The sequence below is a fragment of the Aythya ferina genome (genome assembly GCF_964211825.1).
Source record: "Aythya ferina genome assembly, chromosome: 15".
NCBI lineage: Eukaryota > Metazoa > Chordata > Aves > Anseriformes > Anatidae > Aythya > Aythya ferina.
The window spans coordinates 8,106,144-8,124,141 of NC_140314.1; the positions used below are offsets into that span (position 1 = coordinate 8,106,144).

General features: G+C 36.7%; 1 protein-coding gene across 9 annotated transcripts in view; it reads left to right on the forward strand.

Annotated features, from left to right (window-relative positions):
• Nucleotides 1–17,998, forward strand: part of DNAH3 (dynein axonemal heavy chain 3) — a 66,437-nt gene that overhangs the window by 35,324 nt on the left and 13,115 nt on the right. For all 9 annotated transcript variants that reach the window (XR_014698171.1, XM_084536632.1, XM_084536638.1 and 6 more), the window contains 19 exons: nucleotides 576–710; nucleotides 1,903–2,014; nucleotides 2,524–2,765; nucleotides 3,380–3,480; nucleotides 3,559–3,664; nucleotides 5,002–5,131; nucleotides 5,628–5,864; nucleotides 6,233–6,336; nucleotides 7,215–7,509; nucleotides 7,974–8,153; nucleotides 8,950–9,073; nucleotides 9,165–9,321; nucleotides 10,229–10,372; nucleotides 11,019–11,685; nucleotides 11,823–11,988; nucleotides 12,318–12,534; nucleotides 13,470–13,652; nucleotides 14,527–14,725; nucleotides 15,599–17,740. Coding sequence is in view for 8 of the 9 variants with exons in the window: in XM_084536632.1 (XP_084392758.1) it covers nucleotides 576–710; nucleotides 1,903–2,014; nucleotides 2,524–2,765; nucleotides 3,380–3,480; nucleotides 3,559–3,664; nucleotides 5,002–5,131; nucleotides 5,628–5,864; nucleotides 6,233–6,336; nucleotides 7,215–7,509; nucleotides 7,974–8,153; nucleotides 8,950–9,073; nucleotides 9,165–9,321; nucleotides 10,229–10,372; nucleotides 11,019–11,685; nucleotides 11,823–11,988; nucleotides 12,318–12,534; nucleotides 13,470–13,652; nucleotides 14,527–14,725; nucleotides 15,599–17,740 (5,641 nt within the window). In the remaining variant the exon portion in view is untranslated. The remainder of the gene's footprint in view (nucleotides 1–575; nucleotides 711–1,902; nucleotides 2,015–2,523; nucleotides 2,766–3,379; nucleotides 3,481–3,558; nucleotides 3,665–5,001; nucleotides 5,132–5,627; nucleotides 5,865–6,232; nucleotides 6,337–7,214; nucleotides 7,510–7,973; nucleotides 8,154–8,949; nucleotides 9,074–9,164; nucleotides 9,322–10,228; nucleotides 10,373–11,018; nucleotides 11,686–11,822; nucleotides 11,989–12,317; nucleotides 12,535–13,469; nucleotides 13,653–14,526; nucleotides 14,726–15,598; nucleotides 17,741–17,998) is intronic.

Here is a 17,998-nt window from a genome sequence, read left to right on the forward strand (position 1 = left end):
GTTGTTTCAGTAGTAGAAACCATTTTTTTGCAGTTTACATTCTAGCTTTGTACTGCAAAACAGGTGTAGACAAGTGAATTAGTCAATTAGAAATTCAAAGCCAGAATGAAAGCAATGAAGTTTTGCTCATATGCTGCTTTCATGACTACGTTTCATGACTATGTTAAGCTACAGATCAACCAATATTAAATTAAAGACCCAAAAGCTAAGGTGCAAGCACAAATAGTCATCACTCTGAAATTTCAGAACACATACACTTTTATTTAATCTCTGAAATTCTTTCAGCCTCTTAGTTTCCTGCAATACATTTTTTAGTGCAAATTTGCAGAAAGTTAAGCTTTCTTCTACAATATCAATATGTGTATGAAGATTGCAGGCATTCACTTATTTCTCATGGATGCAGAAAACTTTCACAGCAACGTTTTGCAATGAGAAGTTAGTTTTGTCCAGCAGAAGACATTTCACCTTAAGTTCCTGTATGAGTATTGTTTTACTTGTAGATTATTACACGTCAGGAATTTTCCCTTTTTTAAATCTGTATTTAAATAATGTTCTAATCTGTCTTTCCTTAACAGGGTATCATATCTGACCTGTTTCCTGGAGTGGTTCTTCCTACACCTGACTATGACATGTTTGTCAAGGCATTAACTGAAAATATTAGAAAAATGGATCTTCAACCTGTTCCGTGGTTTATTGGAAAAATTATTCAGGTTTATTTTCTCATACCTCTTGGGGGAAAAGAGTGTGAGAGCTGATGATTAAGAAATATTCTTCATTCACTCTCTGGCTATGTCATGAATGAATGAATAGCTAATTGTCTCCACGATCAGTTAAGATATTACAAACAGCATATTTTTACTGACAAAAAATATCATGAAGAAAAAGCCTGCTTTGCTCATAGTGAGTTTTGAATTCAGCCAGTTTGTGAAGGAGCTAACCAGTGAAACCACATCTTAGGTCTTACAATTCAGGATAGAAAAGTAAGTTGAATCTGTTAGTAACTGAGACAGCACAGCCTAGCAAATTGACCTCTGGACTGGAAGTCAGGCTCTGTTCCCAATTTTTCTTACAGTCCTCCTAGAGAAGTCTTAAAAGGGGTAGCATTTTTCATCCTTGTTTTATGCTTCACCTCCAGCTCTGTCTTCCCATTGTCTCCCATGTACTAGTATTTATGACCTTTTAAAGAAGAGCAGAAATACATGGCCTAGTGTTCCCTGCAACAGCAGTTCAGATGGTAATGGGCTTATGCTGCTTTGCAAAGCATGCTTTATCTTTCAATTAAGTAGTGGTAGTATTAACTAGTAAAGGATTTAAGCTAAACCATAAAATATCAGTTTTAATACCAACTTGAGATAAAGAATATTTTCTTAGGTGTTCCTTTTAGGGTTCTCTTTGAAGATGTTCCGTTTGAAAGCTTTGACTTGAGTTAATCAAGTTCTAGTGGGGTGACTGAAGAAGTAACCACCCTTACTTAACCACCAAAGGCAGCCTTGGTGGAACCAGTTATATGAAAGATCCTCAGAACTGTAGTTTCAGTCCCTTTGTATTAGACTCATTGATAACCACTCATTTCAGTTTAGGTCTATACATTGCACTGTGATCAGCAGAGGCTAGTGAGTGTAGTCACAGTTCATACAATGAAGCTGTTACAGCTGAGGGATGACCTTTAAGAAAGAGAAAAGTAGGGGCAAGGACGTCTTAAATTGTATCAGCGTGAATTGCCGTAGTAATATGCCTGCACTCTGATTTGTTTTAATGCTTCAGTCAGCCTTAATAAAGAGCAGATGTTGGGCTGTTATTTTGTCCAGTTGTGTCTGAGTGCAGGAGAGATGCCTATGGTTTCGTAGACATTATGCTTATTTCTGAGCTATGTTAAAGTTCAGTCTCTTGTCACTGGTACAGATATACGAAATGATGCTGGTGCGCCATGGTTTCATGATTGTTGGAGATCCTTTGGGTGGAAAGACCTGTGCATACAAAGTGCTAGCTGGAGCCCTTGGTGATTTATGTGCAGGTAACATTGTTCAGCCACAAAATTAGAATCAACTTCATTTAATGATGTGTATTTTTTTTGTTTTGTTTTGTTTTCTTTGTAGAGACATGTTGAAGTTGTTAGTCCTCCTGTATTCTCCTTTCTCATCTAGTTCTGTATGGTACATTTTTTCTGGAACTTTTGTCTATATTTACTGGAATATTAAAACATACCAATGTGTTTACATTTTCATGAGTTTTGTTAAGCTTTGTGTTTGTACGTAATACTCTTGCAAAACCAGGCTATGATGGGGAGATTGTAAATACCTCCCATAAATGTATAAAATCTCTTCTGCTCTGTTCTTTCTTTTTTTCATGTGTGTTTGCATATTGCACTTTGCACTTTTGTTGTACAAGGAAAGGAAATTCTTACTTCCAAATGTCTTTCTTTTTATCCTTGTGCTGCTAAAGTAAGATCCTTTCAGGAACGTTCTTAGTTGCTGAATTAAAATAGCCTATCAGATTTTCTCATCTGTTTGTCTCTTTATACAGCAAAATTAATGGATGAATTTGCTGTTCGATACAAAGTTATCAATCCCAAAGCAATTACTATGGGACAGCTGTATGGCAGTTTTGATCCTGTAAGCCATGAGTGGACAGATGGGGTTCTTGCAAATGCCTTCAGGGCACAAGCATCTTCTACTACAGATGATCGGAAGTGGATTATATTTGATGGCCCAGTGGATGCAGTTTGGATAGAGAACATGAACACTGTGCTGGATGATAATAAAAAGGTAGCCTGATTTTTGCCACTTACCTTATACTCGAACGTGTATACTTTATTGTAGTAGTAGCGGTATTATTACCGTGGTGGTCAGAGGACATAAAGGCAATAAGCCACAAGCCTTGGGAAAAGCTTATGTGCTTAAAAGCATTGCTTTTCCCCTCAATTATATGTTTTGCTTTAGTAGAAGATATTAAGCTGTTACTTCTCCCTAGAAACCTTGTCTTGCGCTTGTTTTATTGAAATGAGGTTGTTTTTTGAGGTTTGTTTATTGGCCATATTAGAAAACCAAAATAAGTAAACTCAGTTCTGGAACTGAAAAATGAACTTGCATAAATTACTTAGTAAATATATTAACTAAAGAAAAGCTGCAGGTCATAATTGCTTTTCCTTACAGAGTTATTTAAATATATAGAATTGTTCTCCCTGTTTCTGCAAGCCATTGCAGTAACACGTGGAAAAGTTGAGATGAGGTCAGATGGTGTCCTGTGTTACAAGAGCATGAATGAGTGAATGAGAAGTGACACTAAGTAGAATGTTCTGCGATTGTATGACAGGCCTTGCTTTGACTGAATGATCAGCAATGACATGACTACTCACGTTTAAGTGATGCTTTCCTCCTAGCTATGCTTAATGAGTGGTGAAATAATTCAGATGAATTCAAAAATGAGTTTAATCTTTGAGCCAGCGGACTTAGAGGAGGCTTCTCCAGCTACTGTTAGCAGGTAATGTGAAAGCACTCAAACCTGAAGTGTCCCACTTTGCACACCTATTCCTATACCATGGTTGTTTGTTCTTCCCAGGTGTGGTATGATCTATATGGACCCACAGCAGTTAGGTTGGAAGCCACTGAAGGATTCCTACATGAATACACTGCCTCCAAATCTACAGGAAGAACACCGAGAACTGGTGAGAGATTTATTTTTTTTGGTATAGGTTCCATTTAGCAGATTAAGGTGTTGTTCAGTTTATCAACTTGAAAGCTGGCATGCAGAACCAAACTTATGATTCTTTCATGATTTAGAGGGTCCCAGATCTACTAGAGGCTGTTGTAATTTATTTTGCAGTGATGGCTGTCAACCATTGTTGTAAGGAAAGTGCATGAGAGCTGGAGATGCCATGAGTAATAGAAATACAGTGTGGGAGAAACTGAAAGATTTAAAATGTTTTGAACTCATCCTTCTCTCTGAGACATTGAGAGTTTAGCTTGAGAAATACTTATTAATTATAATAATGTTATTATTATAGCTAAATCTTCAAAGGCTTAGTCACCTCAGGAATGCAAGCTAAATTGTCCTTCATGTGCTGGTTGCTTGTATGAATAAGAGGTCTTTGTGTTGTGTGTTACATCTTCAGTATGGATGCAAATGAAAGTAGGTCTTTGTGGTAATCAGATATTAATCTAATCAAAATTCAAATTCTTGTTTATTGGTCATTAAAATCTAGTAAAAGAATAAGAAAAAAACATGTTTACAATTGGATTAGAGCTGAAGAAAGCTTTGGTTTCTGTGATCTGACAAGATACGCTTTGAGGAAATTGAGGATACGCTTTGCAGGAAATTGGGACTAAATTCAAAAGAAATACGAAGACTGTAAAAGCTCTTTATTGAAAAAGTCATCTTAGTTCATCAAAACAAAAAAAATATTTCTTAATCAGCAGATAAGTTAGTGCATCCTTTAGTGCATCTCCTTGAGTACTAGTTCCTATGAAGAGACTAGGTACTGATTCCTTTCCTGTTTTCCCACTTGAATTCATGGAGTAGATACCACCAGCCTTGGTCACTAACTACCCTGATGCTGTAACACTCCTTTAGGTACAAGTCATTGCTTTCCAGTACTCCAGTATGGCACAGTAGCTGTGCTGGGTACTCAGTAGAGGCCAATCCTTTTTAAAGGAGGATGAGGCCCACATGCTTATTCCCACTGGAATAATTTTGTTGTTGCTTACGCAAAGCAGTGGTCTCCCTAGGCTGAAGTACTCCTCTGCTGTCTGGACTACTATCTGGGTAGCAAGATTTCTGGTGAAAACTTTCCTTCACAGAAGCGGCTTGTTTTCACCATGAGATAATGACAGTGTGACTTTGTGCTCATTTATGTACTGCCTCACAAAGGTTCTTTCCTGATATTCTTTCCACCAGCTTGGAGAATTACTGATGCTTTGTGTTTTAATGAGAGAGAACTGGGCGACAATGGGAAATGTGGCAACTTCTGCATTGTTTTAAAGCCATTTTCTTTTCTTCTGGCAGGTGAATGACATGTTTATGTGGCTAGTAGAGCCCTGTTTAGAGTTTATTCACCATAATTGCAAAGCCATAGTACAAACATCCTCTATTCATCTGACTTACAGCTTGATGAAACTCTATACTTGTCTGCTTGGTAAGTACCCTAAGCCTCATTCTTTTTATTTCAGTTTTTCTTTATTTCCTGTGTCTCATAACAAGATGCAGATTATCAGATGCAAGGAAATACCAAAGGAATACCTTTACTGCCTGAGACAATATGACACAAATCTTTTCTTATGGATCAGTGTATTAATAATAGTGCTTTGACTACCATACAGAGCTTTCACACTGGGACATTGGTGTTATTACAAAACTGAACATGACCTTTTGAGTGTATTCCATGTGTTTTGTTTGCAGTTTGCTAGCATTTGAAGGAAAAAAAGAAAGAAAAAAAAAAACAAATTGTAAATGCTTCTCGTTCATTTTTATTTGTAACTAGTATTTTACACAGACAAGGGCCTCACTATCTACATTGTTTTTCTGCCACTGAAGACAGTGCTCTAAGTTTGTCTCAGAATACTTTTGCAAAGATGTGTTTTGGATTAGGACTTATGGTTGTTACTGGAATTTAACTAACATTTGTGTTTTAGATGAAATAAAGCAACCTGAGGAAGAGGGGAAGGAAAGCATGTCTAGTCATCAGATCACCTTGTGGCTGCAGGGGCTTTTCCTTTTTGCATTGGTTTGGACAATTGGTGGGACCATTGATGCAGACAGCAGGAAGAAATTTGATTTGTTTTACCGCAACTTGCTAATGGGACAGGACGATGAAAACCCACGCCCTAAAACTGTGAAGGTTACCAGAAGCAATATCTTCCCAGAAAAAGGTGCTTCTTCATAACTGTACTTGCCTGGCTTTTTATAAAGCAGTAAGAAGACTCAGTAGTTTAAGGGAGAATAGAGTGCCTGTCAGATATTAAGTCTGCAGCAGAGCCACCATCTGCCAAGCCATGGGCTGCACAGTTGGGTGTCCTTTTAACCAGGTGTAGCATATGCCTCATGTACTTAAACAATGTAGCTGAATTTGACCTAAAATAATTTTGTGACGATAATGGCAGAGGAGGGAGAACGGTGTCTCACGAAAAAAAAACCTTCTTTATCTCACAGTGTTGGACTTCTCACACTAAAATTATAGAAACTTATTTTTATTCATTAATCAGAGGGTTTTCATATGTTCTGTTTTTTTAATTAACAGGGACTGTTTATGACTTTTACTTTTACAAGCATGGCAGCGGGCAATGGAACCTGTGGACAGATTATGTCACAAAAGAGGAACAAGTCATCTCTCCAAGCGCTAAGGTTTACATTGATACCTATCTTTATAGAAAATAATTATTTTGCTAAATGATTTAGAGGTTTAAATCAACTACCTTTGCTAACTCTGATTCTATTATATTAGGCTGTTTAATGTTTCAACAGCAACATTTCATTAATGTCTGTAGGCTCCTTTTCACCCCTATATCTTAGTTCTAGTATGACTAATATCATGATACAGTATGTATTAATTAGAGAAACCAAGCAAAAACCTATACTACTTGCTTGGGATATGGTGGGCAGTACTGAGAGTCCTGGATACCATTCATTTTCACAGAGTGGGACTTGCATTTTGATGGCATTTGTGAACTCAAGGGAAGTGTAGCACAGCAGAGATCTATCTATATGAAGTACTTATTCTGCAAGCATCGTTTCAAAATAAATAATGTTTGTTCAGCTTTTCATCACATTGTACTTGCAATTTTATTTTCTATTAAGTACATGAGAAATGTAAGATTACATTTTATTTTGCTGTCTAAAATCTTTTCTTGATAACTAGTGCACAGTGCCCTATTAATGAAGGTGAGAGATGGGGAAGAGAAAGAAATTTTCATAGCTCTATGCTTTTCCCTTTGTACAATAGGGGGACAGAATTGAGCCATGTTTAGCCATGCAGTTCTCCTTTCAGGCTTTATATAGTGTTTATGAACTATAATACAGGTAAATACCAGTTGTGCTATTTATGTATAAACACTGAAGAAGTGGTGCCATCTATGCTATATAACAGAACCTCATTATAACCTAGATTTTCATCAGCATAAGTTTGTACTACAGGCTTCCTGTAGTTACATAAAAAATATTCGTGTAGGTTGTAATGTTAGATGTTTGATTTTCATGTGCTATTTTACTTTCCTATTTAACAGGTGTCTGAGCTGATCATTCCAACAATGGAAACTGCCAGACAAGTGTTCTTTCTTAAAACATATGTTGAACATAACGTCCCTTTGCTTTTTGTGGGTCCCACTGGCACTGGAAAATCAGCTATAACAAACAATTTTCTACTAAAACTACCAAAGGAAAAATACATCCCAAGCTTCATCAACTTCTCTGCAAGAACCTCTGCTAACCAAACCCAGGACATTATTATGTCCAAGCTGGACAGAAGAAGAAAAGGATTATTTGGGCCTCCTCCAGGGAAAAAAGCTTTAATATTTGTGGGTAAGACTGTTTTTTTCATGTTTTTATATTATTCAAATTCTGTTTTTAGGCATAGGAAGCAATCCACTGAGACTAGTAATTTTGGTTTGCCTCAGTGCTTTTTGTTATCTTTTCAGGCATCCAAGGAAGGATTAGCACTGCCCCCTGCTGAAAGGTTTCTAACTGCTGAAGTGACACTTGTCTTCAGATTAGTTAATTAACTCATTTTAAACGTGTTGCAGTGTGACACAAAATAAAATACAACCAAATCACCAGCCACACTACATTAAACCCTGATTTTTAACCATGTCTGCAAATATAATGCCATTTTATTATTGTTTTAACGCAAAGTAAGAATAACAAGATAAAACCTTTTTCTACCTCTTTCATTTTTCTTTCTTGTTAGCTTGGAAAAAAAAAAAAAAAAAAGATATGATTCCTAAACATTCAGGATTTTTTTTCCTCAGTACCTCTGTTTTCCATAGATGACCTAAACATGCCAGCAAAGGAAGTGTATGGAGCCCAGCCACCTATTGAGCTTCTCAGACAATGGATTGATCATGGTCACTGGTATGACAAGAAAGATACATCCAAGATTAATATCATAGATGTGCTGCTTCTTTCAGCTATGGGTCCACCTGGGGGAGGCAGGAATGATATCACAGGTAGGAAATCTATAAAATATAGTGAAAATTGAAAAGATATCTATAAAATACAGTGAAAAGAGCACATATTTTTGCCACGTCTCTCTGGCTACACTATCAGTTCTCATCTGAAATCCTATCTACTGCTGCTAAGATAGGCTGTCTGCATTTATTTACAAGCATGTTGCCTGCAAATCTGTGATTCATGTCATAGTACCGTATGGGAGGTTATATTTTCTGATGAAAAAGTTGTGTCAGTAAAAGCCTTAATGTACCTATGGCTGCATCATTACAATCATTTATGTTTCATATTAACACCCTAGTACAGGTATAACTGTATGCACTCTGAGGAGGCATTAGTAAAGTAACTATTCTGATACAGCTAATTTTTAAAAAATTTACTAGTGTATAGACTGAATTTTTTTAGGTGAGGGCTGAGAACAAGGTGAGTTGCTTTTGTAAAGTTTTACTGTACCTTTACTTTTTGTAAAGTTTTACATGATTGTCAGGGCTAATGTGAGCTGAAATTTAAATTTGGGTAATAGTGTCCCTGTTGTAATGAAAAATCATGTTTTTCATATTAAAAACAGTCCTTTTAAGAGAAGTACTGACATTAAATATAAACCAGTTGATACTGCTTTTGCATCACTGCTCAGGCAGAAATTTACCACAAACAAAATTGCAGAGCTGGAGCCAGATTCAAATGTTCTTTGAGTCCATCTCTTATGAGAGTCAATCCTAGACAAATACTAGGTGAAAGGTGGAAAAGTGCTTGGATGTTGCTAGATTGTTATACATCTTTTTCTGTGTATTTCAGGACGCTTCACACGGCACTTGAATATTGTATCTATTCGTTCTTTTGATGACAGCATATTAACCAAGATTTTTACTGCAGTTGCTGATTGGCACTTCAGCAAAGGGTTTGAGTCCGTGTTTCTAAGGTAATGTGATATAGTTCCTGTAACACTTTTTTCATCTTTTCTCCTGCAGTGTCTCTGCAGATCTTATATTGTATCTCTTTTCTCTCTTCAGACTGGGTAAGATAATGGTCCAAGCAACAATGGTGATTTATAAAATGGCAGTTGAAAATTTTCTCCCAACTCCTTCAAAATCTCATTATGTGTTTAATCTACGAGATTTTTCCCGGGTTATTAAAGGAGTGCTGCTCTGTCCACACACTCATTTGCAAGTAAGCTGTAGTTTAGTTATGCTGCTATAAGAAAGAGGAATGGGAAAATCAAATTACTGGTGTAATATTAGTAAGCAAATGTCTCAGAATACATGAACTACAATTTAAATTGATGTACAAGGTTGTAAGTCAGGATAGCACTTGAATACCTTACTCTGTATTTTCTGTCCATCTGTGACTGAGGGGAAACAGCCTATTACATTTGTTAATGTTCTTTACATGTATTATAATTGTGCCCAGAGGTCCAAGGTCCAACTTTTAAGGCCTGTACATCAAGTCACTTGTACTAGCAAAGTACACGTACTCAAGAAACAAATGTGGAAGAGACTCAGTATCTGTTTTACAAATAGTGAGCTCATCAGTGAGCAAGCCAATTTAGCTCAGAATTTGGCTGTTGTAACATACTACAATTGAATACTGGCAGATGTGTAGAATTTTCATTCTTTGACTTTTTTTCCCTTCATTTTCAGTAAAACTTTATGTTAAAGGAATATTAAAGGTTTTGTTTCTACTGAGGGAATGTTTTGGTACAGAAACAGATTTAAATGTCTATTCAGAGTGCATCTTGGCTGGCAACAGAGTTTGAGTGGGGTAGGGTTAGAGCCCTTGTCTTAGCAAGTTTTATTCTTTGCTTTATGTAGAAAAGGTGGGGAGATTTGATACAGGAAAGGAAAATACATTGGCATTACAGTCCCAGATTGTATTGGCAGGGAGGGTAAAATGGTCACTAGGTGAAGATGCCAGTTAGCAAATGCTGAGCCATGCACCGAATAACTTGAGATTGAAAGATTCCCACCAAGTTTAGTACAAGATATACCAGGTTGTGGATGAACATTTCTGTCCTTCTGTTTTCAGACAAATCCTGCCCAAACTATGTTTATACGAATTCTTGTATTTATATTTTCAGGATGGAGATAAACTGATTAGACTTTGGATTCATGAGATATACCGAGTTTTCTATGATCGCTTAGTTGATGAGGAGGACAGGAAGGTATTCTTTCATATGGTAGAAGAGACGACATCAAATAACTTCAAGCAGAGCCTTGATAAGGTATTTTTCAGTAATGTGCTGGGCCTAAGAATGAGACTGATATATTTTCAGAAATATTTAAACGTTGAGATTGCATTCGTATTGGACACATTTTGTATGATTTCTATCATTGCATTTATGGAGCTTGGATGGTCTTATATTTGTATTATGTATTATACATATCCTTATGCAAATTAATAAAATTATCTGCATGATTAATAACGTCAAAAGGATTCTGCATTGGTACAGAGGACTATCTGGAATAACTGTTTTACACTGTATATTTGTGCTCTTGCTTAACATACATTTGAATGAGCCACTGGGAGTAGTGGGTACATTTCTGAGAAAGCTTTTGGGAACTTGTCCTGTATGTGACAGCAAAATCAGCCTGTGAGATATGCACAGTGGAAACTTGCATGTCAGCCTATAGCATATTATCCCATTTAGGTGGTTCCTCCCTTCCCTTTCCTCACCTTTCCCCCACATTTCTGCCTCTCCCTTTCTTTCCTGTTTTCTTTGTTTTCTTCCAAGCTAAGGTAATAACTAGAATAGCTGGAAAACAGTGCTTCCCACAGTATTATTATTAGGTGATAAACAATGATAAAGGCTTTAAGAAAAACATTCTACAACAGTCTGAACTATCTGTTGATTCTTGTCTTTTCTTTAGGTATTGAGTCATCTGTCACCTACTGGCAAGGTCTCTGATGATAATATTCGCAGCCTCTTCTTTGGAGACTATTTGAAGCCAGACAGTAATGTAAAAGTGTATGATGAAATTACAGACTTGAAGCAACTGACAACTGTGATGGAATACTACCTGGAGGAATACAACAATATCAGCAGAGCACCGATGTCCTTAGTCATGTTCAAGTTTGCTATTGAGCATATCTCAAGGATATGCAGGGTATTGAAACAGGATAATGGACATCTGTTGTTGGTGGGGATTGGTGGAAGTGGCCGACAAAGTGCTACCAAGCTAGCCACCTACATGAATAGCTTTGAACTCTTTCAAATTGAAATTACAAAGTCCTATGGAATCAACGAATGGAAAGAAGATATCAAACGAGTGATGCTGAAAGCTGGTGTTGGTAACAAGAACGTGTCCTTTTTGTTCTGTGATAATCAAATAAAGGATGAAGCATTTGTAGAAGACATCAACATGCTTTTAAATACTGGTGATGTGCCTAATATCTTTGCAGCTGATGAGAAAGCTGAAATTGTAGAGAAAATGCAAAGTGCAGCAAGGACAGAGAACAGGAAAATCGAAGCTACTCCTCTTGCTACGTACAATTTCTTTATTGAAAGGGTGAAGAAAAATTTGCATATTGTCTTAGGTCTGTATATAATGTGCTATTTCTTGGAATGTTTTTTTTTTTTTTTTTTTTTTCTGCTTCCTAACTCTGAACAAGCTTAGTTAACAATCGTGTGATTCTTTTTCTTTTTCTTTTTCTTTTTTTTTTTTTAAATCTAGCAATGAGCCCCATCGGTGATGCATTTCGGAATCGATTGCGGATGTTCCCTTCACTGATAAACTGTTGCACCATTGATTGGTTCCAAACCTGGCCTACAGATGCTTTGGAAATGGTTGCAAACAAATTTTTAGAGGACGTTGAACTTGAAGATGACATTAGAAAAGAGTATGAGTTTATCTATCAAGAAACATATGAAGCAAATATTTACCTCCCCCTTGTTAGACATAAATGACCAGGAAATTGTCCCTATTAAATGGACCAAGCTAAACCAACTCTGTTATTTCAGTACAAGACAAAGATACCTAGATATATGTATCTGATGTTTCTGAAAGTCAGAACGTTCTTTGAAAGGAGTCTAAAATATTTCATATAATGGGAATTAACAATTCTGCCTTCACTAACACTGATATAATTTCATAGGCTTAGAGTAATTTCCTCATAGTTAATGTAAAAACAGATTGTATTCATGTATTAACAAGAAAAAATTTCTCCAGGGTTGTATCCATGTGCAAATATTTCCAAGAAAGTGTGAGAGCGCTCTCCGTCAGCTATTACAGTACACTGCGAAGACACAACTATGTAACACCAACTTCATACCTAGAATTGATTCTTACCTTTAAGACTCTGCTGAATAGCAAAAGGCAAGAAGTTGACATGCTGAGGAATCGTTATCTTATGGGACTTCAAAAACTCGACTTTGCATCTTCACAAGTAAGTCTCAGATGAAAACATTAAATATATGGCGTATGCATATTTTAGTATCAGATCTGTATAAGATTATTAAAACTTATAAAAAAGTAAAGTTAATTAAATTCCCTCTTCACTGTGTTCATGATGCTGTTGATAATTTTCTACAGAAAGACATCGTGAAGTTAGACTACTGCTTAGTCATTTAAACTTCAGATTATATCACTTAATACAAAACTACATGAAGCTGATGGTACTCATGAAGCTGAATGTCAAAGGGAAAAACCTTAGTGATTTTGTTATTTCTCAAAACTTTATATCTAGAATTCATGCCTTGGCATCCTAGTAGTTATTACCCTTTATAAAATAGGGAAGAAGATGAAGAATATTTTAAGACATTAACAACATTGATTCCTGAGTAGAATCCCAGTAGGAAATTGATCAGGTTCCATGTAAACAGTCCCCTCTTCAACCCCTCTGATCCAGGGACTGATCTTTCTAAGACGTAAAGTAAGGGGGCTTCCAGACACTTGCCTGATAAAGAAGAACATTCAGTTTGTAGCTGCTGCTGTCACTAATCCTGTTTTAATCTTAATTTCTTTTGGATTTTATATTCCACCTGTGTAATAAAGGATTATTTGGGGTTCTATAAACTGAAGCTGGCTGTGAAGAAAAAAAAAGTATGATTGATCAGTGGTGAAATTAAGCAGGTCATAAAAAAGAAAGCATACTGCATGGATGATTTAAAAACCCTCTTTAAGAATTCTATTCAGATAAATAAAATAGCTCTAGTAGAAACAGGCCAGAGGAGTATTTTAATAATTATTTAAGATCTAATGTCCCTTTTTAGATTGTATTTAACATAGTGTCTTCTGATCTTTCTTCCTAAGACAGAAAGATGTGAAATGCATGCAGATGTTTATAAAGATTTCTTCTTGATTTCCTGTTATGTTCATCAGGTTTCAGAGATGCAGAAAGAACTGACTGCCCTTCAGCCTGAACTGATTCAGACTTCTGCAGAAACAGAAAAAATGATGATCCAGATCGAAAAGGAAACAATTGAAGTAGATGCAAAGAAGGAGCTTGTGTCAGCAGATGAAAAAGAGGCTAATGAAGCAGCAGCTGTTGCTAAAGCTATTAAGGTAGTGTACAAGTGGTGGGTTCTAACATCTTTCCAAGTAAATTTGAGTTGTGATGATGTGTTAATGGGATGATCCAAACTCTTAAAGTAACAAAGTTGCAAGAGATGTTGAATGAGACGATCCTAATATAAACAAGGTAAATTTTGGCTGCTTAGTGTATGATTGTATCTCACAGTACTGCATAGCTTCCCTTACTAGTTCATACCCCAAAAGCCAAATAGCTTTTATTTCTGTACTAACATATTCTGCTTCTCAACAGATTGAGTAATGAGTTTAGATGGTTTCCAGGCCCAGATATGGTTTGTTTAGAGTTAGCTGAGCTAACTTGGCATAGCACTGCACATAGCCCTCTTAGGCATAACCGAAGAGATATTGCCATAGCCAGATGTCTACAGCACAGAATGTCCTGTGGGAAGATGCAGGATTCCTCAATATATTTTGTAACCAGTTGGAAATGCCAGTGATAGATAATTACTGAGATCTGGGTACATGATAAAGAATCTAAGCTTCATGGTATGTATTTTCTACCTGATCAGCATTCTAAGATTTAACTAAGAACAATTGTATCTAACCTGTATTTTAATTCTCTTTGTCAGACCAGAGAGATTATGAGCTTGAAAGTTTGTCTGTCTTCATCAGCTATGAGTTAAGCTTAAGAAAGTTACAGTTTCTCTACAAACCTTCCCTCTTTAAACTGCTCAGACAAATTATGAAAGTAGTTGTCCCTTTAAGAAACACAATCTTGTGAAGACTCATTTTCATTAGGTACTTGCAGGCAGATAACATTCTCTGAGACCGTGTTGGAGAGGGATAATCAGATTGCAGACATAGTATTGTGTGAAGGGTTACAGGCATCTCCCCAATGTCTTAACAGGATGAATGTGAAGGAGACCTTGCTGAGGCCATGCCAGCTTTGGAGGCAGCACTTGCAGCTCTTGATACCCTGAATCCTTCAGACATTTCTCTTGTGAAATCCATGCAGAATCCACCTGGTCCTGTTAAGCTCGTCATGGAGAGTATCTGTGTCATGAAGGGAACTAAACCAGAGAGAAAGCCTGACCCAAGTGGCAGTGGTAATTATGTGATATTTCTTATCTTTGCCCTGGGAATGTTTGATGTACTTCAGTATTGGACTAGTGAAGTGCTTTTAGTGTCAATGCAGCCATGTGCACAAAAAGTGCATTTCTGTTAGCAATAACATAAAGCTACACTGAATAGCTAAGAACTTATTTTACTGTTGTCGAATACTGTAGTTGCTTGACTGTTGCATCAGCCTTGTAGATACGGTCTCACTGGGCACAAAGTCACATCTTCAACTTGCTTTGATCCGGTTTTGAGGTTGACATTGCCTTGAGGAGCTCTGGGAGCTGGAGGTGCATCATTCATCTGTATTTTCCACTCTAAGTCCTGCTACTAAATCCTATCAAATATACTGGGAGACAGAATTCTAGCTGTCCCTCTACCATAGACAGTTACTCTAACAAACCCTTTTGTTGTGGGTTATGTTATTATTGTGAGATTGTATAGGATTTATGAGGTAGGAAAAGAAAGAGACTCTTTTCTTTCACTTCTGTTTACCTTATGGCCCCACAATTCAACCCTTAATAACAGAAAATAAGAATTCTATAAGTCTGTCTTTCCTCATAAACTGTCTCGCTTAGATTAGGAAATAACACCTTTGCATATGTGATAAGAGAGATTGTATAATAATTTGTTTCCTTTGTTGATGTAGAATTATTATGTAATTAATAAATATGACATAGTGATGCTGAAGTTCCTGTCTGAATTTCTTTAGGGGAGGATTTTCCCAAACTAGTTAATGCTAGTAGCATAGTAAAATTCTGTTGCAAAATCATGATGTTAATTCTTCATGTTATGTTTCATGTATTTTTTTCACTTTGAACATGCATGACTTGAGCCTGATTTTAATATTATGTGTAATATAGGTAAAATGATAGAAGACTACTGGGGGTCCTCTAGAAAAATTCTTGGAGATCTGAAATTCCTTGAGAGCTTGAAGGCATATGACAAGGATAATATTCCTCCTGCTATAATGAAGAGAATTAGAGAGAGGTTTATCAATCATCCAGATTTTCAGCCAGCTGTCATAAAAAATGTATCATCAGCTTGTGAAGGACTATGCAAGTGGGTGCGAGCCATGGAGGTATATGACCGTGTTGCAAAAGTGGTTGCTCCAAAACGTGAACGTTTGAGAACTGCAGAAGAGTTACTGGATGTTCAAATGCAGAAGCTAAAAACAAAGCAAGCAGAACTTAAGGAGGTAGTTGATCGCCTCCAAGCTTTGAATGATGACTTCGAAAACATGAATGGCCGGAAGAGAGAATTAGAAAATAATATTGAACTCTGCTCAAAAAAGCTTGTGAGAGCTGAACAACTAATTAGTGGTCTTGGTGGAGAGAAAGATAGGTGGACAGAAGCTGCACGACTATTAAGAATCCGGTACATAGACCTTACAGGAGATGTGTTGCTATCATCAGGAACTGTGGCTTATTTGGGAGCCTTTACTGTAGATTACCGTCTACAATGTCAAAAACAATGGCAGGTTCTGTGCAATGAAAAGAACATACCGTGCTCCAGTGATTTTACCTTAAGTAATACATTGGGGGACCCAGTCAAAATCCGTGCATGGCAGATTGCTGGATTGCCAATTGATTCTTTTTCCATTGATAATGGCATAATTGTTTCTAACTCAAGAAGATGGGCTTTAATGATAGATCCTCAAAGGCAAGCTAACAAGTGGGTAAAAAATATGGAGAAAACTAACAAGCTGTCAGTTATCAAATTATCTGACACACATTATGTTAGGACATTAGAAAATGCTATTCAGCTTGGAACACCAGTCTTGCTGGAAAACATTGGTGAAGAATTAGATGCCTTCATAGAACCCATTTTATTAAAGCTAACATTCAAACAACAAGGAGTAGAATACATGAAATTAGGGGAAAATATAATTGAATATTCAAAAGATTTCAGGTTTTACATAACAACCCGCTTAAGAAATCCTCATTATCTTCCTGAAGTGGCTGTGAAAGTTTGTCTACTCAACTTCATGATTACACCTTTGGGTCTTCAGGACCAGCTTCTTGGAATTGTAGCTGCAAAGGAAAAGCCTGAACTAGAAGAAAAGAAAAATGAACTGATTGTAGAAAGTGCAGCCAACAAGAAACAATTAAAGGAAATAGAGGATAAAATCCTGGAGGTCCTTTCCAAGTCAGAAGGAAATATTTTAGAAGATGAAACAGCAATTAATATTTTGTCTTCATCCAAAGACTTATCTGAAGAAATTTCTGAAAAGCAAAAAATTGCTTCTGCAACTGAAATGCAAATAGATTCTACTCGAGTAGGGTATAAGCCAGTTGCTGTTCATTCAGCTGTTGTCTTCTTTTGCATCTCTGATCTGGCAAACATTGAACCTATGTACCAGTATTCGTTGATTTGGTTCATTAACTTGTATGTTCAATCTATTGCTAAAAGCCAAAAGAGTGAAGATCTAGAAGAGAGAATTAAAAATATAATTGAGCATTTCACAGTAAGCATCTATAATAATGTCTGTCGTTCACTGTTTGAGAAGGATAAACTGTTATTCTCCCTCCTTCTGACAGTAGGCATTATGAAAGGGAAAGACCAAATAGATGATGAAGTTTGGCGTTTCCTACTCACAGGAGGTGTTGCTCTTGATAATCCTCATCCCAATCCAGCTCCAGATTGGCTATCTGACAAATCGTGGGCTGAGCTCGTACGTGCGTCTTCTCTGACAAACCTTAAGGGACTAATGGAACATGTAAGGGAAAATTTTTCGAAGTGGAAACTAATATATGACTCTGTAAGACCCCATGAAGAAAAATTCCCAGATTCATGGAGTATGTTGATGGGGCTAGATCGCATGGTTATTCTCAGATGTTTGAGACCTGACAAAATTGTTCCAGCAGTGCAGGAGTTCATTGTAGAAAATATGGGAAGAACATTTATTGAACCACCTACTTTTGATCTTGGAAGAAGTTACAACGATTCCAGTTGTTGTGCCCCTTTGATTTTTGTGTTATCACCAGGTGCTGATCCTATGGCAGGTGAGATTGATACTTAAAATCCTTTTTTATCTCATTAAATGACATTGAATGTTAGTAAACTGATAATAGTGTAAGCCCCTTCACCTGATCTTTAAAGTGTCTTTAAAGCACAACACAGCAGTGAAGCAAGCATTTGCATCTGCAAATGACAGAAAAATTGTTAGAGGGTGGAATGAATGAAGTGATGATGAAATATATGGATCTGTGAGCAGCAACTCAGTCTTTGTAACAACCCCTTCTCCAGAAAGTTTCCTCCCC